Raw genomic sequence first — 21,367 nt, forward strand, 5'->3', positions numbered from 1 at the left:
ACTAAGTATAATCCAAGGCACATAAGTGCTCAAAGAATATTAGCTTTTATTATTCTTAACTTTATTTTTTGATATACATATATATTATGAAATGATTACCATAGTAAAATTAGTTAACACATTCATCACCTCACACATTACCATTTCATTTGTGTGTGGTGAGAACATTTACGACTACTCTTTCAGCAACTATGAAATATATGATACAGTATTATTAATAATAGTCATCACACCGTACATTGGGTTCCCAGAACTTATTCATCTTATAACTGAAAGTTTTTACCCTTTGACCAACATCTCCCCATTTTCTCTCCTATCCCTAGGCCCTGGCAGCCATCATTCTACTCTGTTTCTATGAGTTCTTTTAGATTCCATATGGTATTTGTCTTTCTCTGCTTGACTTATTTCACTTAGAATAATACCCTGAAGGTACATCCATGTTGTTGCAAATGGCAGAATTTCCTTCTTTCTCACAGCCTGGATATTCCCCTGGGTGTGTGTGTGTGTGTGTGTGTGTGTGTGTGTGTGTGTGTGTGAGACATTTTTTAATCCATTCATCCATCAACAGACACGATGTTTCCGTATCTTGGCTATTGTGAACAATGCTACAATAGACATGGGGATGCAGATATCTCCAGATAGTGATTTCATTTACTTTGAATATATACCAAGAAGTAGGACTGCTAAGTCATATGGTAGCTCTATTTTTAATTTCTTGAGGAACCTCCATATCATTTTCCATAATGGCTGTACCAGTTTACAGTCTCACCAACAGTACATAAAAGGTTCCCTTGTTCACATCCTTGCCAACACTCATCTCTTCTCTTTTTGATGACAGCCATTCTGACAGGTGTGAAGTGATATCTTATTGTGGTTTGGATTTGCAATTCCCTGATGATTAGTGATGTTGAATGCCTTTTCATGTACCTGTTGGTTGTATGTCTTCTTTGAGAAAATGTCTATTCAGGTCCTTTGTCCATTCTTTAAATAGGATTATTTGGGGGTTTCTTTGCTATTGAGTTCTGTGAATTCTTTATGTATTTTAGAGATTAACCCCTTATCAAATCTATAGTTCTCAAATAGTTTCTCCTGTTTTGTAAGTTGTTTTTTCGTTTGTTGATTTTCTCTTGCTATGCAGCTTTTTAGTTTGATGTAGTCTCACTTGTTTATTTTTGCCCTTGTTGCTTGTACTTTAGAGTCATATCTGAAAACTCATTGACAAGACCAATGTCAAGAGCTTTGCCCCTGTTTTCTTCTAGGAGTTTTATGTTTTGAGGTCTTATAATTAAGCCTTTTATCCATTGCAAGTTAATTTAATATCCATAGAATGGCTATCTGAACTTCAAAAAATCCATCTAGCATGTCCTTAACCATTTCACTCAGTTATTATCCAGTGAAATACCAAATAAATACCTTCTCTCTTGCAAGAATCACTGTTTGTTATAAGAACCTTTTTTAGAGTGGTAGCTTTATCCTATTCCTGCCTTTACCAAAGCCACTTTTGTGTTTAACTGTTCCCTCCTTCGTCCGGACTCTCCCCGATCTTTGAGAAAACAAACAGGCTCTCTAGGAAAGGATTCATTATTTCGTTCATTCATTCATGAAACAAAGCTTTTCTGAGAACTCACTACACACCAAACCCTAGGTAAGATGCTGAGGATGCGGTGCGGAGCAAACAAAAACAATTTCGGGCCCTCAGCGTGAAGTGGGTCCCCATCGCGGTTCAGATAGGGAATGAGTGCAAGGTCAAGGACATGGAGCCACCTACCCCACCCAGCACCTCAGAAAACTTGACAGGGCCCTCCCAGCGACCCAAGTCACTGTGCACTTCTTGGCAAGGCTTTGACACTGAGAGAGGACTTGGGTAAAATAAATGCAGAAAGGACGAGAGCGTCTGCAATTCAGGCAGAAAATAGGCAAACCCGGTTAAAACAAGCAAGCAAGCAAACTCCTCAAAGCAGCACGCTCTGAAAGCTTCGCTGACTCTCCCGGTCCCAGGCTGGGGAGTCACCAGGTGATCTGGAGAGAGGGCGGTGAACGTGGCGCCACTCCCGGTCTCGGGTGGACGCGGGACACCAGCTGGGGCTGCGGGGCTGGGGGCCGCCCGCAGGCGTCCCACCCGCCGCTCTCCGGATCCGGAGCTTCTGAGCGGCGCCCTGGAACCTGCGCCCTGGAACCGCGCTGCCGGGCGCGCGGTGGGGCGAGGCCGGGCCGCGGGGGTGGCGGCCCCGCCTCGGGAGAGGCGGGCCGGGCCGAGCCTATTTGAGGCGCTGAGCCACCGCCCGGTCAGGGATCGCACCACCTCAGCAGAAGCCGGCCCCGCAGCAAGCGCGCGAGCGCCGAGGCGTAGGGTGAGCGGCGGGGGCGGGGCGCGGGGGGTCCTGCTGGCGGCCGCGGCCGGGCAGGGACGAGGGCGCCCGGGCGGGGGCTGGGGGCTTGCCGGCCCTGGGGTCGGGGGCGGCGGGCGGCCGCGGAGAGGCGGGCGTCGCGTGAGGAGCCGGGCACCGTCCTGGGCAAGGGCCCGTCGCCTTTGACCCCTCGAGAGAGCGCCGTCTGAGACGCAGGGAAAGTTAGCGGCGCTTTACAGAAAGTTCCCGGGCGGGGGTGAGGGCGCGGGGCAGCTCCGCGGCGACTGGCAGCCTCGGCCACGGCGTCCCGCCCTCGAGCGGGTGTGTTGTGGGGGGGAGGGGGCGTTCAGCAACCCCAGCGGCCCGCCCCCGCTTGGGATTAGGAAGCGGGTCCGCCTTCCCTGCACGCGGGGGGCCTGCCCAGGGACTCTGGAGGCGGGTCCTGCGCCCTCGACTGGGCTGCGCGGCCGCGGGACTGGGGGGCGCGCACGAGTTCTTGGGCCAGGCCCGGCCCCCGCAGCGGCTGCCGCCTCTCTCTGGGTGCAGATCGCACAGAAAATGGTGATGCCCCAGGGCCTGAGTGGGCATGGGTCTGGCTTGGCAAACAGTGCACGTCCAAACTTTTGCAAATCAGTGACTCATCCCTGCCCAGATGGGCTAATTTGGGCATTATCCCAGACTGTGCTGAGGACGCGTAGGGTGTGGCAGAATGTTGGTCCGAAGGTGCAGAGCCGCAGCGGGGGACAGCTGTTAAAACAGGTTTGAAGATGTATTCTGAATTATGAGTGCTGAAATGAAAACACTATAATGTGTCCACTCTGAGGAGTAGGCGCTGAACGCCAGTCAGGGACACAGAGGGTGAGGCTGTGACTTCGGCTTCAGGCCCACCCCTTTAAGTCAGTGATTCCCATTCCAGATACTGTGGAATCTTTGTAAAGTGACTCCTGGGAGTTGGGTTGCTGGACAGTGAAGAGGGCTGAACCACAGTGACGCAGTCTGTTTCTGGGATTCTGGGAAAGGAATGGAAGACAGTTCATCTGTGATGGTTGGGAGATGGGAACTGCTTGTTTGGGGGTTACACTTAGAATCACACCTACTCCATGTCCTGGGGAAAAGTTTGATGATGGTTTTCGAATGTTTTGAGCTTAGAAGTGCTAGAAGAATGCCTCACCTGGTTACTTAAGTAGCCGAAGAGGGGGAACACTGCCTGATTGACCCCCGAAGCTAGTTTTTTGCAGGGGTCCTTAATCAATGATGTCTCCTTATGCTGCAAACTTGCATCAGTGCTTTACTATGAAGACTTTTCACTTATTGCTAGTGAGGCCAAAAGGCCAGTGTTGGTCTCACCTATGGTTTAGGTACCTACTTGCCTAGAACCTCGCCAGCCGGACTCTACGTCTTCGCTGCAGCAGAAACCTACATTCATATATTATATAACTGGAGCATCTCGCGTTGACCTTAACTACAGTTTCTTCTAAGCTTAATGTATCTGAGACTCATGGCAACGGATCTAAAACATAGCCTCCCTCACCTGTGATGGTTTGGGAACGAGGCTGCTGCTGAGGACAGCTGGGTTAACATTCGGTGTCCAGTGCCCGAACTGGTTCTTCTGATTAAATTCTGAGTGGTAAGCCTGCCAGAGCAGTGCTTGCTGTAAACTTCCAATTTGCTGCTGACTAAGTATCATGTGTTCGCTCTTGACTGGTGTTCAGCTTTTCCATAGGGGGAAAACAATCAGTAACTGAGAGGCACAAAGTAACTTTACCTTCCTTGATACTGAGGAACTATGATAAGAAAGAAAGCCTAGTAAAGGACCAGTTTCCTTTATTCCAACTCAACATCACCGAATTTGGCTTTGGAAAGTAGACTTGTTTCAGCAAGGGCAGGAAGTAGACTGCCTCTCCTGTGTTCTTTGCAGAGGAGTGTGGGCTGTGCCTTGGGGTTCTGAGGAAATGCATTCATGATCTACTTCTCTTTCAGCTTGTATAAAGGTCAGGGCCCTTTGTGAGCAGAAATTTCAGAAGTGCTCCCAGGAACCCCAGCCCCTGGACTAATTGCTAGGTGCACCTAGAATAGCATAGTACAGTAGATAGCCACTGTTTATTAGAGGGAAAAGCTACAATTAACAGCCAATTAAAAGGTCTACATTCTGACTCACGTTTAAATTCTTTATTCCAAAGCAACACTGAACTACTTCCTGTAGGTTTTTCCAAATGTGAAGAGTCAGGTAGTATTTCCTCAATTTTTTGTTTTGCTTTAATGTAGTGTTTCTTTTCTGGCTCTTCTAAATTCTCTGATTCTGGGAATGGCAGGATGGAGTTCACATGTCTGTAGTATCTGTAGGGTGAGAAGATTTTTTTTTTACATTTGATTGTGTCTCTATATAATTTAGTTCATTTAAAAGGAGGGAAGAAAGGAAGGGAGGGAGGAAGGAAGGAAAAGAAATTTTCCAGGCAAGAAAGATATTTATCCAAATAGATGTTTTTTAAAGTTCTAAGGTTGCTAACCTTGATTTCAAAAAAGCATCAGTCATGGTCTTTTTTCGAAAAAGAGAACTGATGGTTGAGAATTAACATATCAAAACAGTGCATACCTGATTTTTGGAGAAGTACACTTTATTGGTTTAAATGTGGTTATAATTAGCAAAGTGACTGTGCAAAATGGCATCGTGGTATTCAATACTGTGTGTATTGAAGCTTACTGAATGAGTCACCCAGCTAGTTTTCTGACAAAAACATGATCTCTTTTTTTAATTTGCTTACAATTTCAACATGTTATGTAGTTCTGAATGAATAAGTCAGAGAATTAATTTCTAAGTGAAGTAATTAACACTTTTAAAGGACTATGACTATGGACTCTGAGTAACAAACTGAGGGCTTCAGAGGGGAGGGGGGTGGGGGAATGGGATAGGCTGGTGATGGGTAGTAAGGAGGGCACGTATCGCATGGTGCACTGGGTGTTATACGCAACTAATGAATCATCGAACTTTACATCAAAAACCAGGGATGTATTGTACGGTGACTAACATAATATAATAAAAAAATATTATTAGAAAAATTAAAAAAAATAAAGGACTATGCCTTAAAATTTCAGAGTGAGGTTTTACATTTAGTGTAAAATGTGCCTGCACTAAGAGTGAGGATGCTTGGACCCTGGTTGTTGACCTGCTAAGAACAGAATGACTTTGGGCCACCATATTAGCTCTCTGAGCCTCAGTTTCCTTACCTCTAGAATGGGAATATTAACTTTCCCCTGAAAATCTTATAAGATCATTATCAGAATGAGAATAGGAAAAGTATGGGAAAGTGCTTCATAAACTGAAAAGCACCACATTAATGCAGGGTGTCATTATTCTAATGGGCTTGTCTAGTGTGTCACAACATGATGCAGACTGTCACCCAAGGCTTTCTGTGAAACACAGTGGAAAGAAAGTGAAATCTGCTTTGTTCCTCAACTTGTCTTGGTTGGAGCTGGAAATAAGCTGAATATGCTTGAGCAGAGACTTCTAGAAGAAATGTTACATTTTGAAATGTTAAAAATGCTGTCTTTAGTTTTTAGTTGTAATCAGCCTTAAAACACATCTTAGTTTGATTGGAGTTATATTAATATGACACCTTCTTAGGCCCATGGTACAGATTTAGCTAGTTTTAACTAGTGAAACTAACTTTCTGGTTTTTATTGACCTGCGTATCTCAGCTTCTGCAGGGTTACACATGCCGATCAGCCTAGACAAGTGCTTCTCAACCAGGCACAATTCTCCCTCTCCCCCCAACCCCCAGGATATGCGGCAACATCTGAGGACATTTTTGGTTGTCACAATTGGGAGGTGGGAGATTGTGCTGCTGGCGTCCCGTGTATTGAAGCCATGGGTATTGGCGTACGTCCCATAATGCGCAAAACAGCTTCAACTCCCCCGAAGTATCCCACCTGAAATGTCAGAGGTGCTGGGGTCAGCACGAAGCCTTTACAGAACAGGAATATCTAAGACAAGTCAAAACACTTATAAAGTTATAAGTCTGGGTCTTTGGTACATTGTGCAGGAATGGAAAAAATTTGTGTAATCAAACGAACTGAACTGTGAAGTTCAAGATTGTTTCCTGCTGGCGTTCAAAATGAGAGAGGCTTTGTTTGCTTAAGAAATGCCCCTTTTGGCGCCTGGGTGGCTCAGTCATTAAGCGTCTGCCTTCAGCTCAGGGCATGATCCCGGCGTTCTGGGATCGAGTCCCACATCAGGCTCCTCTGCTGGGAGCCTGCTTCTTCCTCTCCCATTTCCCTTGCTTGTGTTCCCTCTCTTGCTGGCTGTCTCTCTCTCTGTCAAATAAATAAATAAAAAATAAAAAAAGAAATGCCTCTTTTGGGGCGCCTGGGTGGCTCAGTCCATTAAGCATCTGGCTTTGGCTCAGGTCATGATCCCAGGGTCCTGGGATCGAATGGGATAGAACCCCACGTCCAGGGTCCTTGCTCAGTGGAGAGTCTGCCTCTCCCTCTCCTTCTCCCCCTCTACCCCACTCTTGCTCAAGCTCTTGTGCTCTCTCTCTCTCTCAAATAAACAAATAAAAATCTTGAAAAGAAAGTGTCCTTTCTGAGGCGCCTGTCTGGCTCTGTTGGTAGTGCGTGCAACTCTCAATCTTGGGGTTGCGAGTTTGAGCCCCACGTGAGGGTGTAGAAATTACTTACACATAAAATCTTAGAAAGAAAGAAAGAAAGAAAGAAAGAAAGAAAGAAAGAAAGAAAGGTCCTTACTTTTCCTTTTCTGTAACAATGCTTCTCTCAAGTTCCTCCTGCGGTGGCAACACACTTTCTAACCAGCGGAAGCCTTTTGGGGAAGGAAGCTGAAGCAGAGGAGCACCTGACTTCTGCTTTCAAAGATCAAATGCTACAGGAAATACGGAACATAAGCCCTGGGAGGGTCACTGTGACTTCCCAGTCAAATTGCCAGCAGTTTCCCATGTTAGAAGATGGATACGGTGGGGGGCCTGGGTGGCACAGCGGTTAAGCATCTGCCTTCGGCTCAGGGCGTGATCCTGGCATTATGGGATCGAGTCCCACATCAGGCTCCTCCGCTAGGAGCCTGATTCTTCCTCTCCCACTCCCTCTGCTTGTGTTCCCTCTCTCGCTGGCTGTCTCTATCCTGTCGAATAAATAAATAAAATCTTAAAAAAAAAAAAAAAGAAGATGGATACAGTGATACCCTAAACTGTTTCCAAATAATGTTTGAGAATGCCCACCTTTAAAAAAAAGATGTGCCAAGAAAAAAAACAAACCTTAGTAGAAGGTAATATTTAACTGTGGTATATGTAACAGCAAAGAATGATAAACCATCTGAGATGTATAAATGGAGGACATTAAGTCCTAAGAGGAGTTCTGCCTTTTTTTTTTCCCCCAAAGTCTAATATTTTAGATTTTTAGGACCTATCAATTAGTATCCCTTGGCGGGGGGTAATGTCATTTCTTAAAATAATTGAGAAAATATCACAAGTGGGCAAGTCAAGGGAAAAGAGATTCTGATTGTTTAAGATCCAGGCCACTTTGGCTATAGCACAGGTGATCCTGACCCAAGACAACTCACCCAGGCCTCAGGAGTCCAAAGCTGCCCTCTTCCCCTCACTGCCAGGACACCTGCAGTGGGAGCAGGTATAAAACATCTCACATGATTAGAGACTTGGCATAGGGAGAGGAGAAGGAGTGATGTGTCAAGGCCACCCCTTGAGTCAGCTTTGGGCAAAGCGGACTCTCTTTGGTAGCATCCTACCCAAATATGTTTTCCTTCATATTGCCTGACTTCTTTTCCTTTCTTGTCTTTTCTTTGCTTTTCACCCTAGTTTGTTAATACTGCCAGAGTTCCATTTGGAGTAACAAATAACTTAAAAAAAAAAAAAAAAAAGCAGATGCATCTTGTACCTGCCTTTCTTCTTCTTTGCTCCACACCCGGATCTTACCTCTCCTTTAAGGCTTAGCTCAAACACCACCTTTTCCCTTCTTAGAAGTAATAGTTCTAGGCACACCTGGGTGGCTCAGTCGGTTAAGCATCTGCCTCCAGCTCAGGTCATGTTCCCAGGTCCTGGGCTCGAGTCCTGCATCGGGCTCCCTGCTCGGCGGAGAGCCTGCTTCTCCCTCTGCCGGCTGCTCCCCTTGCTTGTGCGCTCTCTCTCTCTCTAACAAGTAAATAAAATCTTAAAAAAAAAAAAGTAATAGTTCTAGTTGTGACTCCCCATCACATAGTCTGGCTCACAGCGTTGATCCCTTGTGATCCCTGCTGGCCTGTGAGCCCTTTGACCATACAGATCTTGGCCTATCCATCTTCAAACCCAAGCAAGAGCCCGCACAGTGCCTGGCCCAGAGCAGGCATAAATATGCGCAAACGAGGGAATCAATAATTGGCAGCAACTGCATCTAGGGGCATTGGTTTCAAATCTCAGGAGGAATCCATCAACTCTGCTTTCCTGCTGAAACCCAGACGAGGGCATGGGGGTTGATCTTGGGAACAAAAGGGGCGGTGGGTGATATTAAGAGGCTAAACCCTTTGTAAGAGGTGGAGGAAAAAGCATCCAGGAAGGAAGGTGAGGAGGACCACAGATGAATCAGGACTGTTTGTGTCTTCACCAAGGAAGGAGCAGAACATTTTCTTCCTCATTCATCGCTCTCCTGTGTTGTATGGCCTCTTACTCCCAGGATTCAGAACCCAGGCTGGTATGATTCGAGTTTAAAATTATGAGTTAAATAGGGCTGGGTGATCTAGCTGGACTGCATCCCTGCTAGGGCTTGCTTTGTGGTTCCACACTATTGGTTTAGGCATATTTGGGGAATAAACTCGCTTGGTTAGAAAAATGCCTGTGGATCACCTAGAACTGCCCAAGGAACTATTTGTGATGTTATCTAGAAACTGGTAAAATCTTCTAGGATCAAATGATAACCTGTCTTTTTTTTCCCTTTCAGGAAAATGGCAGACAGTTTTTCAGTAAGTGTTTTATATCTGTTTTCGTACCATAGTATACACTCCATGTGGGTTGGGGGCTTTCTTCTTTACCACCAGACATCCCCTTCTAATTCTCTCACCCTGCGGCTTCCTCTGGCCTTACCTGCCCACTAAGGGCTTATTAGCTGAAGTCCTGTTTCTCCAGCAGTAGGTTCAGGAAGAAAGCCAGGCAGATAGAGGCCTGGGACTCACTAACAGTAACTCCTCCACTGAGGAGCCTGGGACAGAAACAGGTAGATTCTGTGGGCAGGAGCTGAGAAATAATATGAGCAAAGGGAGTGTGGTGCAGTCCGAGTATCCTGATTTCTGCGGTTATTCTTCTCATGTCAGTTAGAGAGGATGTGCTTTTACATAGAGGAAGGCTAGCTCCTGACTTTGGCAGATTATGAAAGGCAGCCCTCCTGATCTGAGATGATGGGAAGCAAGAATAAAGGGAGGCAGGAGATACAGCAACTGTGCAGACACCCCATGAGGCAGAAAGAAGCAGGGAGCTACCCCGGCTTCTCCCTTCCTCCACTCTTTAGTCTCCTGCCAATGCTGCCCCTTAGTCAGACTCATCTGGAAGCCTGGAAACCCCCATCTGCAGGAGTTAGCTCCCCTGTATCAGCACCAGGCAAGGAGAGGGATGGATTTGACCAGTACATTGCCACATTGGCAATATGGCAGGACTGACTCTTTGCTGTCAAACGTGGAACTCATGGAACTATGAGAACTCAGCCCCATCACCCTGACCACCTGCTGTAGGGCGTCTTTTCATCTGAACCATATAGTTGCTTGACTGTGATAAGCCTTGGTCAAAAAAACAGAGGTAAGGCAAGTACAGGCCTATATCAGAAACCACTGTGCGTGGCCATGAACCTGTTGTGGCTGCCAGAGACAGACTTGTGGTTCTGTTAGAGGTCAGAAATGGGACTAGAAGCCCTTTGAGAGCCACTAAGAAGGGGACCACACCTTCCAGAAATCCTCTTCTGGAATGGTCTTGTGAAACCGGGATGGAGACTCTTATTAAGCCATCCTTGTTCTTTGCAAGGAAAAGTCTATGCCATTGGATAGTTGTATTAACTTTACCATGTAGTTAATATATTGACTTTATAGGGCCAAAAAAATATAGCAATCATTATTAGAATAATAATCCATCAATAAAATGCACTCTTTATGGAAAGACAAGTCATGTTGAGAACTGTAAATTGCTTTGCTTTCCATTTTCTATATGGCTCTCTTCCTCTCCATACAGACAGTAATCAATCTGGAATCCCACTTACTTAATGGTATGATCTGGCCTTTTAACACAAATAAACTTTGAAATTTTACAATAGTTTTAGATTTACAGAAAAATTGCAAAGATAATACAAAGAGTTCCCGTATACCCTACGCCCACTTTCTACTATTATTAATGTCTTACATTAGTATGGTACACTTGTTACCATTAATAAACCAGTACTGATACATTACTACTAAAAAAAAAAAGAATAAAGTGATGAAGTATATATAATCTCAAAGTCTAATTTTAGTTTTAGGAACTGCGAACTATTTAATAGGTGGAAAAAGTTTTATTGATACGAATTTCATACCCTTACCATAGCCCTCTACTTAGATCACATATTTCTGTTTTCCTGAAAATTCTGTTTTTGTGAGTGTTTTTCATCCCGTAATTGTCGATGTCTTTCTTTCCAGCTTAACGATGCTTTATCTGGGTCTGGAAACCCAAACCCTCAAGGATGGCCTGGTCAATGGGGAAACCAGCCTGCTGGAGCAGGGGGCTACCCAGGGGCATCTTATCCTGGTGCCTACCCTGGACAGGCCCCTCCTGGCGGCTATCCTGGTCAGGCCCCTCCTGGCGGCTATCCTGGTCAGGCACCTCCAGGAGTCTACCCTGGACAGGCCCCTCCTGGCGGCTATCCTGGTCAAGCCCCTCCTGGTGCCTACCCTGGAGCCTACCCTGGCCCGACAGCACCTGCTTATCCTGGACCACCTGCACCAGGAGCCTACCCTGGGCAACCGAGTGGGCCTGGGGCCTACCCGCCTCCTGGGCAGCCAAGTGCTCCTGGAGCCCACCCTGCTGCTGGCCCCTTTGGCATCCCTGCTGGACCACTGGTAAGACGGAATCAGGCGTGATTGTGATCAGGACAAAGCTAATGAGGAACCGACACAGAGATTGTCTGGCGTGTTGGTGCCATTACTCTGCTGTGCTCTGGCTGGGAGCTGGTTCTGAGCGCCAACCTGCAGAGGGCTGCAGAGAGACTGGAAGCTGTAAACTCGCTGCTTAGAGCCACTTTTCAAGGACCAGTCATGGTGTATGTCAGCCCAATAGAAAAAATCATTGTTTGTACTGAGTTTAGTATATGTTCTGTTAGTATAAAGAGAAGCTAGTGTATCTTTTGAAGACATTTGTAAAGCAGCTTTAATATAAATGAAGTTAAGATCACAGTAATGGGGGGACACTTTGGTTAGTATTATTGATAAACACTGACTCACGCCGACAGTGTGCTTTTACATGGATGATTTCATTTAACCCCATATCTGCCCCATAAGATACTGTTATTGTCCCTACTTTACGCACGAGGAAAGGGGACAAGAGAGAGTTATACAGTTTGTCTGGGGTCATGGGGGAACGTGTAGGGAAACCAAGGTAATGTGGTTTTGAAAAACCTTCTAAAGATAATTTTGTGATCTAAGGATTGAATTTTCATTTATATTAAAACCTATTTTAGTAAATAAATTCTAAGGGTAAAACCTAACTCCTGGGGCCTCTAGACACATCTCAGACACAGATCCCTCCCTTCCAGATGTATAGTCTAGTCGGGAGATAATATACAGATGTGGGGAAACTGTTCAGTAGCCGCCTGGAATCAGACCCTTCCAGGAGCGTGTGGACGTTGGCACAAGTAGCGTCTGACCTGCTTTTCGGTCAGCCTAGAGGAGAGTACAGAGAAGGCGCTGGGAGTGTGGGCAGCACTGGGCAGGCATTAGCTGACTACAGTTAGTCATTTGCAGGTAGATGGGGACGTGGAGGCTGTGGCAAGGAAGAGGCAGATGTGGGAGAGGTTGCAGAGGAGGAGCCCCAGGAACGAGTGATTAGGTCTTAGTCCGGGATGATGGAGTTTTCAAGGCTGGATAACTGGAGCACCAGCCACGGGTCAGCCCAGACCGGGAACTCAGGAAGGAGACGGGGCGGGGGTGGGGAGAAGAAGAGACAATTCCAGTTCACACCTGTTGGATTTAAGGCATCTGTAGGAAATTCAGATAGGAGGAGGCATGGGGCCGGAGAGAAAAGACTTGGGTGGTGGTTGAACCCGGGGTGAAGAAATTATTAAGGGAAGAGAGAAGAGGCCAAAGGGAGTTTGGGGAATATTTACAGCACCTTGAACCTAGATCGTTAATACATTTTTGTGGGAGAACTAGGGAATGTATTAAATGAACAGTGTTCATTCCACAAATATTTAGTATCTGCCATGTTCAGAGCCCCCTGTTGATGCCATGTAAGGAGAACTTATGAGAACTCACAAGCCCTCAGGGAGTAAATGACTGTGATGAAGAATGTTGTGTGACCAGGTTCTTAAGAGTGGCACGGGGCGCCTGGGTGGCTCAGTCGTTAGGCGTCTGCCTTCGGCTCAAGGCCTGATCCCAGGGTGCTGGGATCGAGCCCCATATTGGGCTCCCTGCTGGGAGCCTGCTTCTTCCTCTCCGACTCCCCCTGCTTGTGTTCCCCCTCTCACGGGCTATCTCTCTCTCTCTGTCAAATAAGTAAATAAAATCTTAAAAAAAAAAAGAGTGGCACAAAGTTGTATAGCTAAAACCGATACAATTATATCTCAATAAAAATAATTTTAAATAAAGAAGAGTGGCACAAAAATGTTAATGTTGATTGCAAGGTCTAGCTTAAACCTTTCTGAAAAATAGTCCAACTGAATGAATTATAGATTGGGACTGCCTGAGTAATGAGAGATACAGTGCTCCAAAAGGAAATATGTTCTGTCTTTGGCACCAATTAACTGATGATTTTCTTCTTCCTTTTTTTTTTAAGATTTATTTATTTATTTATTTGAGAGAGAGAGAGTGAGAGAGAGAGCACAAGCAGAGGGAGGGGGCAGAGGGAGAGGGAGAAGCAGACTTCTTGCTGAGCAGGGAGCCCAATGTGGGGCTCGATCCCAGGACCCCAAGATCATGACCTGAGCTGAAGGCAGATGCTTAACTGACTGAGCCACCCAGGCGCCCCTTGATGGCTTTATTCTTGATTATTACTTGTGCAGGTAGGAAGCCTTATCCCTTTAGGCCCTGGGCAGGGTGACCCGAGAGTCCGGAAAAATGGATTAAATTAGCGTTATGTGTTAGTCATATTAGCAACATATATTTTTTTCTTTCCCCAAGAAGACATGACTCTTTATTGATATGTGTTATGTTTTTTATTCCCAGACCGTGCCTTATGACCTACCTTTGCCTGGAGGAGTCATGCCTCGCATGCTGATAACAATTCTGGGCACAGTAAAGCCCAAAGCAAACAGGTAAAGAACAATATTAGCAAATCAAATATATCTGTCTATTTTGAATTTTAATAAAATATTTAAAACTATGCATTGAGAATTCTATACCATCGAATAGGATTATCACATAAATCAATGTGTGTTCCCACCAAGGGGACAAAATATCCCTCACTAAATCTTGTTTTTCTCCCAGAACCACCATGACACAGTTCTACTCTTTTTTTTTTTTTTAAGATTTTATTTATTTATTTGAGAGAGAGAGCACGAGCATGAGTGGGGGGAGAGGCAGAGGGAGAGGGAGAAACAGGCTCCCTACTCAACAGGGAGCCTGATGTGGGACTTGATACCCGGACCCTGGGATCATGACCTGAGCTGAAGGCAGACACTTAACCGACTGAGCCACCCAGGCGCCCTGAAACAGTTCTGCTTTGTGAGGACGAAGAGAAAGAGCAGACAATCCATACAGAAAAACCTAGGTTCTTCCTGGCAGTGAGAACCTAAGAATTTAAGGGAAGGACAGCCTTTGTCATGTAATGCTTGGCCATCCCTCCACCTCTGAGCCATATCTTGTCTAAAAAACCAAGCATGCACTTTATATCTAGGTGCCCATCAAAAATTAGGGTCAGAAACACAAAGATGGTGGTGGGCGTCATTTTGAGTTGATCTGAGAGCTTGCTCATCATACCACTGTCTCCTCATATTTGTACAGATGACCCTGCAGTCGTGCAGGTCACAGTGCCGTCTCAGATCTGGTGAGCTTGACCTCCATTTCCACTTTCCTACTGGGCACATCAGCAGAGTCACAGATTCCCATGGGGTCAGCCAGGTCTACAGATGTTAAGTGGCGGGATGGGGGAACCCCAGTCTTCTGAGTAGACGCTATTTACGTCAAGATTTAAAAAGATCCTACAAGTTAAAGACTTCCTCAAAAGAAGTCAACCTTTGCCATTGGAACTGGTCTGATGGAGGTGAGCTAGGATGGAGTGAGCCTCTGAGCTAATTTAGGGAAATCCATGCTGATCTATGGCTGCCTTGGGGTGGCTGGCCCTTGTTAGTACCACTGGTTATATTTACATGTAACACAAGCAGGTTAAGGATGTCCTGAAAACATCCAGTGTGCCTGTCCCTGAGGTTAGTGGTACCATTAAAGCTCCTGCAGCCATAAATTAATCTGTGTTTCTGGGTTTTATAGACAGTGCACAAAAGGGACAAGTCCAAGCTATGTGCACAGGTTTACAGGAATCCGTAAACAACCTCTGTGAATCTGTCCCCTTGCTCCTGGTGGATCAATGGGAACCCCCTTTTCTATTACAGGAAATGGATTCAGCCTCTGATACAATCCTTTTACATTCAGCTAGCCCATTCACACGTACCTCCAGCCGGCCTTCTCTGGTTCTGTGTGGTAGCCAGTACCCTAACCCCCCCCCTTCTTTCCACACAGCCTATAGAGCTTCTCTAAACGCAGTGCTTACTTGCACAATAAAGCTTGTCTCACAGGCAGTTACCAAATGTATATATCCCCTGCCCTTGTCCTTATCCATCTTTCCTCCCCCAATAACACAGAACCCAGCAGCACAGCTGAGCCTGAGCACCCAGCATTCACGATTTGGGAGTATCTGCTCTCCTCCCTCAGCCACATTCACACAGAACCACGGTGGTGCGTTGGCCTTATTGAGGGTTTTTGCACTAGAAACTTCAGCTCCAGTAACGCTAGAGGTGTAGTCAGAGACTGTGGCAGATTAAAACTCATTTAGGTGGAAATGGTGAAGATGGTAGTAAACTGAAAAAATGGTTGCTTGGTTCTGCAAAATCTATGTGAGGAATTACCTGAAAAAAAGAATGTTTAAGGTGATAGAGATGGCAAGATCTTCCTGTTCACTGCAGGGAAAATACAGCCATTGGATTTTTTGAGTCAAACACAAATGCTGTTGCCATCTGACTATTTTGGTCCTCTCCCTGGGAATTTAATCATTGGAAGATACATTTGTGGTTGTATGTGTCTGTTACTGGGTAAATGAAAATGCTCAAGGAATCATTGTTAATAGGTCTAGAGTGTAGACCTTGCTTTCAAATGAGAGCCCCGGCTGATTCTGATGTTAGTGTTCCAGGGAACACACTTGGAGAAGCTGAGCGATAGGGTTAAGACTTGAACAGTCCGAGGCCTCACGTTTGCATTAACGTCCAAGGAGAAGGAACAAGGTCAGAAAGTTAAGCCAGCACTTCCATTAATTCCACGTGACGTCAGGGAATGTTTAACACATTTATTGCCATGACTTTACAACATAGCAACAGGACACTGAACATTATGTTTATCTCATGCCTGTTATTTTAGGACTCGGTTTTTGGTTAACTATAAGGAAGCAAGGTATTTGATAGCTTCCATTTATGTGACTGGCTTGCCTTTAATAGGTATTAAAAGTAACTGGCAGGGCAGGCCCGAGGTAAGCGTTATTATTTGCCATGTAAAGCATAAAGTGCCCTCAAGGCGGCCCTAAGCTTCTATTAGGAGACCTTGAAGAGTTTTCATAGTAGAGGCAGTAAAGAGGGAATGACAGCTGAACGGAATGATGTGACCAAAGACAATGAGGCCAAAAAAAAAAAAAAAAAAAAAGGACCACATAGTGCCTCACTTACTTTCACATCCTACAAGAACACATTAAATACCAGGCCTGGTATACGTTCCAGTTGAAGCCATGCTCTGGTTTGTCTGCTTCCGTTTCGAAAATGTTCCTGTATTTTATCAAATAATTGGATCTTTAGATAATTACATGTTCTTCACTTGATGCGGATGTACAACTTGAATCATGTTACTAACTCTGGTCTTTGGTTTAAAACAGACTTGCTTTAGATTTCAAGAGAGGGAATGATGTTGCTTTCCACTTTAACCCGCGCTTCAATGAGGACAACAAAAGAGTCATTGTTTGCAATACAAAGCTGGATAACATCTGGGGAAAGGAAGAAAGACAGATGGCTTTCCCGTTCGAAAGTGGTAAACCATTCAAAGTAAGTTATTGCTACTATTATATATTGATAACACATATCATCAATGGGGAATCACTCTACAACCACAAGGCACCTGAAATGAATTTATCAGCTATCCTGGGACACCTAACGGGTACATCCACTCTCCATCCCCGGGGGCCCAGGCGCAACAGGACTGGCACACTCCCCAGCTCCATTCCCGCCCTTCACCATTGTCCCTGTTACCACACCTTTGAGTTTAAGCTTTTCTGGAAATGAGAAAAGTAGCATCTTTAATAAAAAAGGCAGAAGGGGGTACCTATGCGGCTCAGTCGGTTGTGTCCGACTCTTGATCTCAGGGTCCTGAGTTCAAGTACCATGTTGGGCTCCATGCTGGGCGTGGAGTGCACTTAAAAAAGAAAAAAAAGGGCAGAAGGTCTCAATAGTACAGTTGGGCTGAGACTTAGTGCCTTAATACAGCATAATTGGCATGGCAATCAAAGCTAATTTTTAAAAATTCTACAATTAAGACGTTTTATGAAAAAATTTTTATAGATTTTCAAATTAAAAAGACCTCCATCTTTTCCCCTTTCTCCCAACCTCACAAAGGTTGCAACTTAGTTAATATCTTTCCAGTATTTTCTATGACATACAGCACCATTTTTAAAACTTTTATTTATTAAATAATCTCTACCCCTGAACTGATGACCCCAAGATCAAGAGTCACATGCTCTACCAACTGTCCCAACACACTTTGTTTTTAAGCAGTGGTTAAACAAATACTAGGTCCACAGTATTGGGTTAGGTTGACGGTTGAATGGGCAATGAAACAACTAGACTGTAAGCTCCTCAAGGGCGGGGACTTATAGGGACCATACTCTATATTTGGTGGACATCTTCTCACATTAGAACGTTGTTTTTTTTTTTTTCTTAAGATTTTATTTATTTATTTGACAGAGATAGAGACAGCCAGCGAGAGAGGGAACACAAGCAGGGGGAGTGGGAGAGGAAGAAGCAGGCTCATAGCGGAGGAGCCTGATGTGGGGCTCGATCCCAAAATGCCGGGATCACGCCCTGAGCTGAAGGCAGACACTTAACCGCTGTGCCACCCAGACGCCCCTGAACGTTGTTATTTAATAGCATTTCATGGCTTAGATATGTGCTAAGTCTATGAGTACCCTATGGATGATAATTTGGAGTATGGAAATACTCCAAACAAATAAAACTTTATTTGGTTTATTTATTTCACTTAGATACTGTAATAATGGTCCTTATAAATTTTTGCTTCCTAGAACAAGAATTTTATTCCAAGAATGTACATATTTTAAAAAAGATTTTATTTGAGACAGAGCGAGAGAGAAAGAGAGAGAAGCACAAGCGGGGAGCAGGGGGAGAGGGAGAAGCAGACTCCCCACTGAGCAAGGAGCCTGAGGTGGAGCTTGATCCCAGGATCCTGGGATCATGACCTGAGCTGAAGGCAGATGCTTAACTGACTGAGCCACCCAGGAGCCCCTCAAGAATGTACATATTTAAAATTTAGATAAGATATTGCGCAAGTACTGCTTCCAAAAGGCCGCAAGGATAAACACGTTCACTAACTGTTGGAAGAATGTTTCCGCTACTCTGGCCCAAACTGGTTATCAATCTTCACAACATTTGTCACCCTAGCAGAGGATTCCTACTTTAGTATTTTTATTTTCATTTATTTATTGAAGTACAGTTGACACAGGATGTTACACTAGTTTCAGGGGTACAACCCAGTGATCATCCCTATGTTACGCTAATGCTTACACCTGTCACTATACAACGCTATTACAGTGCCACTGACTGTATTCCTGTTCTGCACCTTTCATCCCATCACTGGAAGCCTGTACCTCCCACTCCCCTTCACCCATTTTGCCCATCCCCATACCTCCCCTCCCCTCTGGCAACCATCAGTTTGTTCTCTGTATTTATGAGTATATTTCTGCTTTTTGTTCATTTGTTTCTTCCTTTGATTTTTTCGATTCCACATATAAGTGAAATCATGGTATTTCTCTGACTCATTTCATTCTTTCTCTGACTTATTTCGTTTAGCATAACATCCTCTAGGTCAATCCATGTTGTCACAAATGGCAAGATAACATTCTTTTTTATGGCTGAGCAATATTCCATTGCATCTATATAGAAGTCTATATACCATATATCTTTATCCATTCATCTATGGATCCACGCTTGAAGTGCTTCCATATCTTGGCTATTATAAACAGTGCTGCAGTAAACATAGGGGTGCATATATCTTCTCACACTAGTGTTTCATTTTCTTTGGGTAAATACCCAGTAGTGGAATTACTGGATCATATAGTATTTCTATCTTTAATTTTGTGAGGAACCTCCATACTGTTTCCCACAGCAGCTGCACCAATTCACATTCCCACCAAGGGTACGTGAGTGTTCCTTTTTCTCCACATCTTCGCCAGCACTTGGCGTATTTGTATTTTTACTTTTAGGTGTTAGCCATACAAAAACTTTGTTTTTATGGAGACACATTATTAGTCTTTACCTTTATGGCTTCACCTTATCTTTCCCTCTCTCGTTTTATTTTGCTTGAATCTTTGAATATCAATCTGTGGAGTTTATTTTTGCTGCAGTTTTTTTTTTTTTTTTGCTTTTTGTTTCGTTGTTTTTATTTGAGAGAGAGAGGGTGAGAGTGTGCAAGTAGGAGGAGTAGGCAGGCAGAGGGAGAAACAGACTCCCTACTGAGCAGGGAGCCCGATGCGGGGCTCGATCCCAGGACCCCATCCCAGGACTCCAGGATCATGACCGGAGCTGAAGGCAGACACTTAACCAAATGAGCCACGCAGGTGCCCCCACAGTTCCTTTTTTGGACTTCAGTCAGTTCCACAGATATTCATAAAGATGAAACGTGGGGCATCCTGAGCTCGGGCCAGACCGGCTTTGAAATTAACGAGCATTTCTAACACTTCTGTGTATGTGCCATTCCAGATACAAGTGCTGGTTGAACCTGACCACTTCAAGGTTGCAGTCAATGATGCTCACTTGTTGCAGTACAATCATCGGATGAGAAATCTCCAGGAAATCCGCAAACTGGGAATTTCTGGGGACATAGATCTCACCAGTGCTTCACACGCTATGATATAATCTTAAAGGGGAGGATTTAAAAAAAAAGAAATTGAATATAAACCCTTACACGTTGAAACTTCATGTTTCCTGACTGAAAAATTTTACCTTCATTCATCACTGTCCTTGTAAATCATCCATTTAATAAACATTCTAAGAGTTCCTCATCTTTGTGTATCATTTAATTGGGGCAATTCTTTTTTTTTTTTTAAAGATTTTATTTATTTATTCGACAGAGATAGAGACAGCCAGCGAGAGAGGGAACACAAGCAGGGGGAGTGGGAGAGGAAGAAGCAGGCTCATAGTGGAGGAACCTGATGTGGGGCTCGATCCCATAACGCCGGGATCACGCCCTGAGCCGAAGGCAGACGCTCAACCACTGTGCCACCCAGGCGCCCCTGGGGCAATTTATTCTTGATAACGCACAATGGACTCAGTAGAAAAGGAATATGTGGCAATATCAATACTGCATTTGAGTCTCCCACGGTTTTCTATACTTACTAAAATATTTTTAAAGAAAATATTGTTTTACTGTCTTTCAGAGTTTCATAAAAACCAGAACATGCTACAAGGAAATCATTCTCCCATTTTTTTACTTAAGGAAGGATATATTCAGGAATGAGAAAAGCACGAAGTGCAGCTGTTGGTGACCCACAGTTACTGTTAGCATTCTGTGTATTTCTTTTCACTCCTTTTAACTACTTTTTCTCTCTAAGCTAAGCTGTTTTCAAATCCATATTTGATAGCAATATGAGACAATCTTGCTGTAGGTTCTTTTGGTTTTTTATGAAATCTCCATATTTGTAGAGGAAAATGAAGCTCTTAATTAGATATATCATCAGCTTGAAAAATTTAATAGTTCTCATTGCCAACATTCTTAACCATGCCTTTCTGCCCCTCCTCATTACCTGAAGGCCCAAAGAGTCATACAAGTTCAAAACTAGGGTGCGGTCATAGCACTTACTTTATAAAAGATTATCAAAATACTGTTTGGTCTATTTATTGTTTTTATAACACCATCTTCTCAGATACTTTTATTTTCACAAGTTGGGTTCCCCAGGAAGCAGAGATGAGAACCCAAAAGGTTTATGGGGGAGAACCTTGCGATCAACAGCTATGGGGACGAGAAGGCACACAATGGGGCAGAGGGAGAAGTTGGGCATCGATGCCTCAGCCCACCCTACAGGGGTTCTGAAGCCCGGATGATCCTTTAGGGCTGTCAAGAGGAGAACAGTCCTTTATATCTTCACATTGACCAGTCAACGAACAAATACAAGCTACCTGAGAAACACTATCATCTTGGGTGAAGCGGCTCTCTTCACCTGAGGTGGTTCTCATGTGGGGATGATATCTGAAAGCCGTCTAATAGCATTTCTAGCAATTAAAGGAAAAAGTCTTTCAGTCCTGAAGAGGAACGTGAGCAGCACATCACAGTGTATTTCAAAAACTATGTTAATTCCTTACTCTTAACATTCTCATCT

General features: G+C 44.6%; 1 protein-coding gene across 4 annotated transcripts; it reads left to right on the plus strand.

Annotated features, from left to right (window-relative positions):
- The first annotated feature begins 2,263 nt into the window (after window positions 1-2,263).
- Window positions 2,264-20,053, plus strand: LGALS3 (galectin 3). Of its 4 annotated transcripts, none has more exons than XM_026480341.4 (6): window positions 2,264-2,351; window positions 9,285-9,306; window positions 10,999-11,418; window positions 13,738-13,826; window positions 16,643-16,808; window positions 19,752-20,053. In XM_026480341.4, exons 2-6 carry the CDS (start codon window positions 9,289-9,291, stop codon window positions 19,905-19,907), a joined length of 849 nt encoding a protein of 282 aa, XP_026336126.1. In that variant the 5' UTR covers window positions 2,264-2,351; window positions 9,285-9,288; the 3' UTR covers window positions 19,908-20,053. The 4 variants fall into 4 exon arrangements, with proteins under 4 accessions (XP_026336126.1, XP_057174705.1, XP_057174707.1 ...); XM_057318724.1 differs by lacking the exon at window positions 2,264-2,351 and adding an exon at window positions 2,834-3,107; XM_057318722.1 differs by having other exon boundaries at window positions 16,643-20,053.
- Window positions 20,054-21,367: the final 1,314 nt, after the last annotated feature.

This window comes from Ursus arctos, unplaced genomic scaffold (assembly GCF_023065955.2).
Source record: "Ursus arctos isolate Adak ecotype North America unplaced genomic scaffold, UrsArc2.0 scaffold_25, whole genome shotgun sequence".
In the NCBI taxonomy this organism is placed as follows: Eukaryota; Metazoa; Chordata; class Mammalia; order Carnivora; family Ursidae; genus Ursus; species Ursus arctos.

Bases quoted from the DNA above. Each gene is read 5' to 3' on its own strand.
- LGALS3 (XM_057318722.1), top strand. The intron at 11,419-13,737 runs GTAAGACGGAAT...TTTTATTCCCAG, and splicing joins GCATCCCTGCTGGACCACTG to ACCGTGCCTTATGACCTACC. The intron at 13,827-16,642 runs GTAAAGAACAAT...GGTTTAAAACAG, and splicing joins GTAAAGCCCAAAGCAAACAG to ACTTGCTTTAGATTTCAAGA.